A 12,235-nucleotide genomic window follows, 5' to 3' on the forward strand; every position below is an offset into this window, starting at 1 on the left:
CACTGTGGTGGTTTTCAGTTGCTGTTTGTTTGTGGGCCTTTCTGTCTGAAGTTTAGTCTTTAACAAGTGAAATGCATGCTCAATTGGTTTGAGATCAGGTGACTGACTTGGCCATTCAAGAATATTCCACTTCTTTGCTTTAATAAACTCCTGGGTTGCTTTGGCTTTATGTTTTGGGTCATTGTCCATCTGTAGTATGAAACGACGACCAATCAGTTTGGCTGCATTTGGCTGGATCTGAGCACACAGTGTGGCTCTGAATACCTCAGATTTCATTCAGCTGCTTCTGTCCTGTGTCATATCATCAATAAACACTAGTGACCCAGTGCCACTGGCAGCCATGCATGCCCAAGCCATCACACTGCCTCTGTTGTGTTTTACAGATGATGTGGTATGCTTTGGATCATGAGCTGTACCACTCCTTCACCATGCTTTTCTCTTTCTATCATTCTGGTAGAGGTTGATCTTGGTTTCATCTGTCCAAAGAATGTTCTTCCAGAACCGTGTTGGCTTTTTTAGATGTTTTTTTTAGCAAAGTCCAGTCTAGCCTTTTTATTCTTGATGAGTATGAGTAGCTTGCACCGTGCAGTGAACCCTCTGTATTTACTTTCATGCAGTCTTCTCTTCATGGTAGATTTGGATATTGATACGCCTACCTCCTGGAGAGTATTGTTCACTTGGTTGGCTGATGTGAAGGGGTTTCTCTTCACCATGGAGATTATTCTTCGATCATCCACCACTGTTGTCTTCCGTGGGCGCCCAAGTCTTTTTGCATTGATGAGTTCACCAGTGCTTTCTTTCTTTCTCAGGATGTACCAAACTGTAGATTATGCCACTCCTAATGTTGTAGCAATTTCTCGGATGGGTTTTTTCTGTTTTTGCAGCTTAAGGATGGCTTGTTTCACTTGCATGGAGAGCTCCTTTGACCACTTGTTTCCTTCACAGCAAAACCTTCCAAATGTAAGCACCACACCTCAAATCAACTCCAGGCCTTTTATCTGCTTAATTGAGAATGTCATAACAAAGGGATTGCCCACACCTGTCCATGAAATAGCCTTGGAGTCAATTGTCCAATTACTTTTGGTCCCTTTAAAAACAGGGTGGCACATGTTAAGGAGCTGAAACTCCTAAACCCTGTCATGGTGTGTTTTGGGTAGATGGTAAAGGAGCTAACTCTGAGAGCCTGTGGATCTGTGGAGGGTTTTTATAGCTTCAGGGGAGAGCCATCCCATCACTTATACTCCTATCTGAGTGTGCCCGACCCTGCTCCGTCCGTGCGTCACGCCAATCATTGTCAGTCTGCCTGGTATTCTGACCCTGCTCTGTTACGGTTTACGTATCTGGTTTGCTGACTCTGTATCTGCTTTGCCTGTGCTGTGTATGACCCTTGGCTTTGTCTGACCTCCCTCCTGAATATCCCTCCTGTACCGCGCTTGCCCGTACTGTGTATGACCTTTGGCTTTGTCTGATCTCCCATCTGTATATCCCTCCTGTACCTCGCTTGCCCGTACTGTGCATGACCTCTGTTTTGCCCGACTCTGATTTTTTGTAGTGTCCTGCCATCTCTGAAGTTAGGACGCTAAGCCCCGCCCCCTTGCAGTCACATGACCGTAGGTCCTGTGACTGCTTGCTAACTTCAGCATCCACAGGTCCTGTGCATCTGTACTTTCCGGCTGTACCTGACTCCAGGCCCCCTACAGTGCGGGCGAGTCCCTGCTCAGCGGAGGCTGCACGCCAGCGCTGTCAGGATCCTGACATTATAAGCGACCTATAACAGTTCATTCCCCCCGCCCCTGAGAGTAAGGTGTGTGAGTGTTGGAAGTACAGCTTGCATCATGGACCCCATGCAAACATTATCTGACCAGGTTAAAACAACTTTCACAGATGTTTCAGAAACTTAATGTGGAGCAGCGCTCTATGGCCCAAACCCAGCAGCAGCTGGTTAATACTGTACAAGGAGCTCTCGGTCCTGAGATGAGGGACATGTCACTCACTTCCCCAGAGACTCTGGTTAAACTGCCGGACTCTTTTTCTGGGGACAAAAGGGAGTACAGGGCTTTTAGAGAGGGATGCAAATTGTTCTTTTCCCTGAGACCCCATTCGTCTGGGGGATAATTTCAGAGGGTGGGAGTGATTATTTCCCTACTTCGGGGTGCCCCCCAAGCCTGGGCATTCTCTCTAGCCCCCACAGCCCCAGAACGTATGACCGTGGATGCATTTTTTGAGGCCTTGGGCCGCATTTATGACGAACCAGACAGGGTTCGCTTGGCAGAGGACATGGTGATGAGCACACGCCAGGGTTGGCACTCAGCAGAGTGGTTCTGCTCTGAGTTCCGACGGTGGTCAGCAGAAGTCTCCTGGGATGATGCCACTCTCCGTGGACTATTCCGTAGGGGCCTGTCGGAACGCCTTCAGGACGCCCTGGCTCTGCATCCACCTCCTGACAGTCTGGAGGATGCCATGACCCAAGCCGTGCAGATGGATCGCCGGCTCAGAGCCAGAGGGGTTATGCACTCCGAGTCGTCCTTGTTTTCCAGCAGTAAAGAGGTGGAGGCCAGTCCTGTGCCTATGGAAATTGGTGCCACCTTGGTCAGCGAGAAAGAGAGGAAGCGCCGCCGTGAGAAACAACTTTGCTTCAACTGTGGGGAACCAGGACATTGGAGAGATTGTCCAGTGTGTCCAACGTCCTCCAAGCCAACGGGAAACTACTAGGTCTGGGTAGTGATCGAGGAGGCTGCCCAGACCCCCAGGTACTTTTTTCCTCATGCCCTAAATTTCTGCTTAATGTCAAACTGGTAGTAGACAACTGTCATTTTATTTCTACAGCCTTGGTGGACTGCGGTTCATCACTTAACCTGGTCAGTTCCAGTACCGTCTCCAGGGTCAAGATAGGGACAGTCAGGTTGGAGACCCCTCTGAAAATCGTGGCCATTGACTCTTCCCCTCTCACCCGTTTGGGGATTCATTATGTTACTAACAGTTTTGTTTTGCATGTTGGTTCTTCCCATGTTGAGGAGATGAAATGTTTTGTCATGGACAACCTGCCCGAAGGGCTGGTATTGGGCATGCCGTGGCTTCAACGGCACAACCCAGTTATTGATTGGGAGAAAAGAGAAATTGTTAAGTGGGGTCCTAAATGTATTGACTGTGCCTATAAACATGTGTTCTGTGTTACACCTGTAAAACCTACCTGTGAGTCTTCTGTTTGTCTGGAGGGTATTTCGGAGTACCTCAAGGACTTCGAGGACGTGTCCTCCGTAAGCGAGGCCGAGGCATAACCCCCACATAGGTCATTTGACTGCACTATAGACCTAATCCCTGGGGCCAAATTGCCCAAAGCCTGTTTATTTAATTTGTCAGGACCTAAGCGTCTGGCAATGAAGGAATACATAACGGAAAGTCTCCGAAAAGGGCATATAAGACCCTCAGTTTCTCCGGTAGCAGCAGGGCTTTTCTTTGTTAAAAAGAAAGATGGTGGCCTGCGCCCCTGCCTCGACTTCAAAGAACTCAACAAGATTACTGTCAGGAATACGTACCCCTTACCCCTGATTCCAGATTTGTGTAACCAACTTTCAGGGGCAAAATGGTTCTCCAAATTGGATCTCAGAGGGGCTTATAATTTGATAATTAAAGGGGACGAATGGAAAACTGCCTTTCTCATGTCAGAGGGATTGTTTGAAAATTTAGTGATGCCATTTGGCCTCACTAATGCACCTGCGGTCTTTCAAAATTTCATTAATGTGGTGTTTGCGGACCTCATCGGCCGCTTCGTTGTCATTTACTTGGATGATATTATGATTTACTCGACTGACAAAGAGTCTCATTTGTTCCATGTCAAAACGGTACTTCAAAGACTCAGGGAAAACCAATTATTTGTTAAACCTGAAAAATGTACTTTTTTCGTCCAGGAGCTAACGTTCTTGGGACTCATAATTTCGCCACAGGGGTTTCGGATGGATCCCAAGAAAGGACTCCAGCGCTTCTTGGGATTCGCAAACTATTACCGTAGATTTATCAAGGGCTTCTCACAGATTGTGAAACCTCTCACCGATCTCACATGCAAAGGGGCGGATATCAAAAATTGGTCCCCCCCGGCGAAACAGTCCTTTCTGGTTATAAAAAATTGTTTTATGTCTGCTCCAATACATGTGCAACCAGATCCGTCCTTGCCATTTGTTGTGGAGGTTGACGCCTCTGAGGTAGGGGTAGGGGCTGTGTTGTCTCAAGGGCCAGCTACCCTGACTAACCTTAGACCTTGTGCTTATTTTTCCAAAAAGTTTTCTCCGGCAGAGGGAAAATACGATGTTGGGAATAGAGAGATTCTGGCAATTAAGCTGGCATTTTAAGAATGGAGACATTTTTTGGAAGGGGCAGAACATCCGATTACGGTCATCACTGATCACAAAAATCTCGAATATATCAAAACTGCTAAAAGACAGTCCTGTTGGTCACTTTTTTTTTCCCGATTTCAATTCTCGATTACGTTCCATCCAGGATCTAAAAATGTGAAAGCAGACTCATTATCACGAAGTTTTGAACCATTGTCTGCCCCTGATCCTCCGTCATCCATTCTTCAACCTGGGGTAGTTTTAGCTGCACTGTCATCGGAACTGGAGCGGGAGATTATGGAGGCTCAATCTTTAGCTCCAAGGTTTAAACCCGCTAAAAAATTGTTTGTCCCGCAACACTTGCATTCTGATCTCCTGCGAGAGTTTCATGATTCTAAACTGGGCGCTCATCCAGGTATTGCTGCCACAGGTGAGGCGATTAAAAGAGTCTTCTGGTGGCCATGTATGTTGGGGGAGATTAAGAAACATGTCGCTGCATGCGGGGTTTGCGCACGTTCAAAGAGCTCTCATTGCCGGCCGGGGAATTGGTGCCTTTACCAATTCCAAGAAGGCCTTGAACTCATTTGTCCATGGACTTCATCACTAATCTCCCTCCTTCTCGGGGTAATACGGTAATTTGGGTAATTGTGGATAGATTCTCTAAGATGTTACATTTTGTACCCATGACTAAATTACCGTCTGCAGAAGTTCTATCTCGACACTTCCTTTCTCAAATTGTTCGCCTCCATGGGGTACCTACTAACATTGTCTCGGACAGGGTGACACAATTTGTGGCTAAGTTTTGGCAGGCTTTCTGTAGGAAGTTGAGGATATCTCTGTCTTTTCTCCTCAGCTTACCACCCAGAGAGCAATGGACAGACGGAACGTATCAGTCAGTCATTGGAACAGATCCTCCGGTGTTTAACTTCCACGTTACAGGACGACTGGTGCGAGGCCTTACCATTGGCGGAGTTCGCCTTTAACAGTCGAATAAACCAATCCACGGGTAGGTCACCATTTTTTATTAATTATGGATTGAACCCTCACTTTGGTGAGTTCTCACGGCTGGATTCAAGCTGTCCTAGGGCGGAAGACTCCGTCAGCAGGATAAGTGATTTATGGGCTAAGGTTCGGACGAACATTTCCAGAGCACAAGAGAAATATAAACGTTTCGTTGACAATAAGAGGGATCCGGGTCTGACACTACAGTGTGGGGATAAGGTATGGCTTTCTACGCGAAACATAACCATAAAATTACCTTCCGCCAAGCTGGGACCTAAATTCATTGACCCTTATGTAATAACCGAGGTAGGTAATCAACCCAGTGGCATATCGTTTACTTCTCCCTGCATCCTTGAAACTTCATAATGTGTTCCATAGGTCTCTACTCAAACCAGTAGGCTCGGTGGTAGAGGAACCTGGTTCCATAACAACTCCAGTGTTGGTAGACGTCATATGGAGCTCGAAGTGCAAAACATTGTACAGTCTCGGTGGGTACGCGGTTCCTTGCAATATCTTGTACATTGGAAGGGGTACGGTCCGGAGGACCGATCGTGGGTACCAAACAGGTTAGTGCACGCTGATCGCCTGGTTAGAGCTTACCATGCTCGGTATCCTGAGAGACCTGGGGGTCCGGAGGCCCCCCGTTGAAGGAGGGGTACTGTCATGGTGTGTTTTGGGCTTTGGGTAGGTGGTGAAGGAGTTAACTATGAGAGCCTCTCTGTGGATCTGGGGAGGGTTTTTATAGCTTCAGGGGAGAGCCGTCCCCTGTCGCTTATACTCCCATCTGAGTGTGCCCGACCCTGTTCCGTCCGTGCGTCACGCCAATCATTGTCCATCTGCATGGTATTCTGACCCTGCTCTGTTACGGTTTACGTCTCTGGTTTGCTGACTCTGTACCTGCTTTGCCTGTGCTGTGTATGACCCTTGGCTTTGTCTGACCTCCGTCCTGAATATCCCTCCTGTACCGCGCTTGCCCGTACTGTGTATGACCTTTGGCTTTGTCTGACCTCCCATCTGTATATCCCTCCCGTACCTCGCTTGCCCGTACTGTGTATGACCTCCGTTTTGCCTGACTCTGAGTTTTTGTATAGTGTCCTGCCATTTCTGAAATCAGGACGCTAAGCCCCGCCCCCTTGCAGTCACGGGACCGTAGGTCCCGTGACTGCTTGCTAACTTCAGCATCCACAGGTCCTGTGCATCTGTACTTTCCGGCTGTACCTGACCCCGGGCCCCCTACAGTACGGGTGAGTCCCTGCTCAGCGGAGGCTGCACGCCGGCGCTGTCAGGATCCTGACAAACCCTTCATCCAATTTTAATGTGTATACCCTCAAATGAAAGCTGAAAGTCTGAAATTCAACTGCATCTGAATTGTTTTGTTTAAAATTCATTATGGTAATGTCTAGAACCAAAATTAGGAAAATGTTGTCTCCGTCCAAATATATATGGACCTAACTGTATATACGATGCTCCTCACCCCATCGCGGCAAATAAGAGCACTGTTCGTAAGCTACAACCATATGCTGGAGGTGTTCCCCTCTCTGGATTTGTATCTCCACAAATGGGAGGCTGATCAACAGTGCGGGATCACCCCGGGTCAGTGGCGGACATTCCATCTCAATGATAGGGACCCATTCTAAGTGCACCAATCACTTGGAGAACGCCAGAAAGCTGCTGTACAGGTGGTACTTCACAACATACAGCTTGTCTAAGATTTACCGCAACTCCCCAGATGTGTGCTGGAGGTGCGGAGATGCCAATGCAGATATGTTACATGTTTGTTGGGGGTGCCGTAAAGTAGAGCAGCTCTGGGACGCAATCTCCCATTTAGTGTCGCAAATTAGTGGCATCCCAATAACAATTGGGAGAGAGCAGGCGCTTCTGGCCGTTCACCTGGATTTGATTCCGAATGAGTTCAGGAGAGTGATTGCAAACATCCTCATAGCTACTAGAATTAAAATTACAGGATATTGGATAAACCCCAAATGTCAGTCATTGACTGAGATCGTGGCATTGGTGAATGATAATAGTCTATCAGAGAGGATAATTGCTTCATCCACCAATAATACAACATCATATCTCAGGAAAATGGGACAGCTGGCTATCATTCAGACTTAAGGTCCCGTTACATTTAGCGATGCACCAGCGATTTCGACAGAGATACGACCCGGTCAGGATCGCTGGTGCATCGCTAAGTGGTCGCTAGTGGGCTGCCAAACAGGCAGATCTCACCAGGGACATAGCAGCGGTCGGCGGTCGCTCATACCTGTCAGACGGCAGCTCTGATGATGACTTCCTCCCGCGTCCATGAGTCGCTCGTCGGCGCCAACAGGAAGCCGACGACGAGAAATGGACCAGGACGATCTCGCGCGATCAGAGATATCTAGCGGGAAGGCCGGTCGGAGGTAAGTGTCACATGTAGCGATATCGCTATTGCGTCACAAAATCGGTGACGCTTTAGCGATATCGCTATGCGTAAAAGGCCCTTTAATACTGTGGTTATAGGGATGTAAGAGTTATTAATGGTAAATTATGGGTACAGTAATTTGTTGTCATCATCCCCTTCCCTTTTTGTTTCCCATAATGCTCAGTTATGTTAAAAACTATATATATTTGGCCAAAAAACGATTGAGGTAATTTTTGCAACAATGTTCAATTATTGGAGGCTAAATGGTTGTTAAATATGCTTTTACTTAAAATCAATAAAAATTTATGGTTAAAAAAATAAAATAAAAAGCCTTGCAAATAAACCCTAATAAAAACAAAATGCAGGAATGGTTTTTATTGCTCCCTCTCAGACGATGTTCGGCCCCAAATGCAATTTGTTAAAAAGAAGAAAAAAAAGAAGAAAAGAAAAAACCATAACACAAAAAATCAACATATCACACTGAATGCATTTCCTTCCTGTCCACTGGAGAGTGATAAAATACAACATGTCTTACAAAAAATGAGCACCTGACAGCTATGTCAGACATAAAAAAGGGATGGCTCTTGAATGAAGGAAATTGAGAATAAAAGGGAAAAAATGAAAACTGGCAGCAGAGGGAAAGAGAGAGGTGTCAATGTGCAATTCCATAAAGAACATTGCTGATAAAATGGCCGTAGGTCAAAGCTTCCCATGTAAAATGGTCATTGTGTAATGCATTGATTTGAAATGTAACTACAATGAAACCCATACCTTCATTGGACTCTTCTGAGATACACTGCATATGGGCCTGAACGGAGGGTGGAACCGAATCACTGGCCGATTGCTTTCTTGGGCTCTCAGAGGCAGACTAATTGATGAAAATATCAAATAAATAAATGTATACAGTTTATATGGGGTCATCATAAAATTAAATTAATTTTTGATTACAACACTAGAGAAACAGCAAAATATACATCACATTTATACCGGGATGCTGTTTGGGAATATTAGGCTGCATTTGCTTTTTTCTATACACATTTCTAGCTTGTGGTCTGTTGTTATGTATCTACCTGTATTTACTGTACTATAAGTCTGCAGTGTTTTACTAGGACGTAAGTAGGAATAAACTCTTAACTTTTTTTTTTTACACGTACATCCACAAGCTTTCTCAGTGGGTTTTTTTAAAACCTAATATATTAAAAACGCTTAGGGATTAATAGTGTATAAATGGTGTACTGTACATTCTGCTCACAGGGGCTCTTAAAGAGAACCGATCAGCAGGATTTTGTGAAGTAAAGTACACCCATGGCCAAATTGGCACTGTATACTGATTGAAACAATACCTGTGGTGAAGAAAACAGGATTTTTGGTTGCTTACTGTAAAAATATGTTTTTCGGAGCCTTCACTGGGGGGACACAGGAAACCATGGGGTGTATGCTGCTGCCACTAGGAGGCTGACACTATGCAGAAAAAAGTTAGCTCCTCCTCCGCAATGTACACCCCACCGACCGGCACCAGGATATTCAGTTAGTGAGAAAGCAGTAGAAGCAACAAACAAAAGAGAAATAAAACACAAACTCAAACTGTAACAGTATAATACAATAAACAGAGCTGTTCAACTTGGGAGGGTGATGTGTCCCCCAGTGAAGGTGCCGAGAAACAGATTTTACGGTAAGCAACTAAAAGTCCTGTTTTCTCTATCGCTTCATTGGGGGACACAGGAAACCATGGGACGTCCCAAAGCAATAACCAAGGTGAGGGAACAGATAATAGAGATGGTTAGCACTCGACTAAAAGGTGTAGATGTACAGTGCTAGTGAAAAGGGAACTGATAGTCCCGTCAGCATAAGTTCAATATAGAGTCACTGCACACGTGAATTTTGATTCAAGTGAAATATTTTTAATTTTTATTTGACGGTGAAGAAGCGACAGCTTTTTGACGTTTCGGCCTCACAACGGTCTTGTCATGATCTGAGTTTGATCTGACAGATTTAATGTATATAGTGAACTTTTTTCCCTTTGGCTTGGTGCCAAAGTGGGTTGACTGCCCCCGGTGGCCATTAGAATTATTACACGTGGTGTCGTTTGGTCTAAGTTACCCCGGTGGTGGTTAGTGGTATTACACTTTAGTTAAAGTGCACATTTATCATGCAGGTGTGATTGCTGGCTCTGCTATAAAAGAGTCACAGGTGTTGCAATCAGGGTTGGTGATAGTTGTTCATTTGCATCCAACCTTGGTGGAGGAAGGAGCTGGAGAGAGCTCCTTGCAGCACGGTCTGAGCCCTGTTGTAGAAGTAGTCAGAGGGGATTTCCTTGCAGCTCTGACAGAGCTTGGTAGCAGCATTTCAGGAGGAGAGCTGCATTCTGGTGGTGGACTCTGTGCTGGAGCATTAGCACAGAGAGAGCTAAGTGTTTCTTTATCCCTGTTTGTGACTTTCCTTATGTGTGTTCTAGTACAGTGGTGGGATTAGTTTCCGCACCGACCAATTCCCTAGTGAGGGACTAGGTGCAGGGTGAGTCAGGGTTTCTAGGTTCCCGATCGGTACCCGATGCGAAACCGTCATAGGGACTGTTGAGGAGTGCAGGGTCACTGGCTCAGGGGAGTGCAGGTCTCCACGTCCCCATTCCCTAGTGCAGGGCCCACCACTGTAATTGTTCCCTGTGTTTACCCTTATTATTTAAATTCGCCAGCTGGAGGCGGGGTATCCAGTTTTACGTGTACTTCTTAAATTCGCCAGCTGGAGGCGGTGTATCCGGCTGTACGTTCCATTATTATTTAAATTCGCCTAGCTGGAGGCGGTGCATCCAGGGTCACGTGTGCCATAAATTCGCCCTGCTGGAGGCGCTGTGTCCAGTCAGACGTTGATCGTTACAGGCCTTTATCATATAAAAATAGCGGGGGGGGGGGGGGGGGCGCTGTATTGATTATACAATATAATTATTCTCATGAGATATGTATATAGTATAAAGTACAATGCGATGTCAAAAATCAGTATAGTAATACATAGCTACATAGCTTAATATATAAGGAGAACTATGGAGTGCCTTTCTGACAAGTGGTCCTGATTCCTGAGGATCCACAATTATGGAAATGTGCCCAAATTGTAAATTGTGTTCTGTCTACCGCCATGCCTTCTTTCTCCTCTTCCCTTGGCTTTTAAGTATCTCCATGTTCTCCAATGATCATACGGCATGTGACTTAGTACAAATGCACCTCTGGAAGATACTCATTCTATATTTTGCATGCTATTTTGTATACTTTTATTTTGTATATATTTCTCTGATTTTTATTATGTATGTTTTATTTTTTCAGCGACTATATGATAAAGGCCGTTGTGAGGCCGAAACGTCACAAAGCTGTCGCTTCTTCACCGTCAAATAAAAATTAAAAATATTTCACTTGAATCAAAATTCACGTGTGCAGTGACTCTATATTGAACCAAGGGGAGGGAACAGCAGACAACTCCAATCAGGACAAAACTCACCACTGTCACCTGCAAGGTCTTTCTACCCAAGCCGGCATCCGCCGAAGCTAGGCATGAAAATTTTGCGGACATGTGGATGACAGATCATCGCTCTGCAGAGGTGCTGGGTGGAGGCCCTAAGAGTACCGCCAGGAGGCGCACACTGCCCAGGCAAAGTGCGGTCTTTCCTGACCTGGTAAACATACAATAGCTGACCGGATTCAGTGAGCATCCACTAACCTGGAGGCCAAAGGACTTCTATACACCAAGCCCGTGAACCGAAACAAGGGGGGAGGGTTGGCCTTAGCCTGATAGACATCGTCGCTCTGGCCAGGTAGCCTGAAGAGAGAGCGATACGAAGGATAAGTCCAAGCCGGACGAAAGGAAGGGAATTAAGAATGATGGACAGAGCCATGGAGAACATCAGCGAGGTACGGTAAGAGCACTGATCCTTTGATCCACAGAAAGTGCACAACCACTACCACAGACTCTGCAAGACTCCGGGAGCGGTTGAGAGCCTGAAATGGAAAGCTATAAAATGATAAAGAAAATGGACCCGTCCCTCGCACAAATGCTGGAATCTCCAAAGCCCTGAAGAAATCAGGACCTACAGTCATGGCCAAAAGTTTTGAGAATGACACAAATATTAATTTTTACAAAGTCTACTGCTTCATTTTTTCTAATAGCAATTTGCATATACTCCAGAATGTTATAAAGAGTGATCAGCTTAACAGCAATTACTTGCAAAGTCAATATTTGCCTAGAAAATGAACTTTATCTCCCAAAACACATTTCAACATCATTGCAGCCCTGCCTTAAAAGGACCAGCTAACATCGTTTCAGTGATTACTCCATTAACACAGGTGTGGGTGTTGATGAGGACAGGGCTGGAGATCAATCTGTCATGATTAAGTAAGAATGACACCACTGGACACTTTAAAAGGAGGCTGGTGCTTGGCATCATTGTTTCTCTTCTGTTAACCATGGTTATCTCTAAAGAAACACATGCAGTCATCATTGCACTGCACAAAAATGG

At 45.7% G+C, this 12,235-nt stretch overlaps 1 protein-coding gene across 7 annotated transcripts in view; it reads right to left on the reverse strand.

Annotated features, from left to right (window-relative positions):
* Positions 1-12,235, reverse strand: part of ANKRD26 (ankyrin repeat domain containing 26) — a 202,187-nt gene that overhangs the window by 105,501 nt on the left and 84,451 nt on the right. For all 7 annotated transcript variants that reach the window (XM_073573361.1, XM_073573365.1, XM_073573364.1 and 4 more), the window contains exon 13: positions 8,506-8,602. In XM_073573361.1, the coding sequence (XP_073429462.1) occupies positions 8,506-8,602 (97 nt within the window). The remainder of the gene's footprint in view (positions 1-8,505; positions 8,603-12,235) is intronic.

The sequence above is a fragment of the Dendrobates tinctorius genome, unplaced genomic scaffold (assembly GCF_039654945.1).
Source record: "Dendrobates tinctorius isolate UK_male_01 unplaced genomic scaffold, ASM3965494v1 ptg000035l, whole genome shotgun sequence".
Lineage (NCBI taxonomy): Eukaryota > Metazoa > Chordata > Amphibia > Anura > Dendrobatidae > Dendrobates > Dendrobates tinctorius.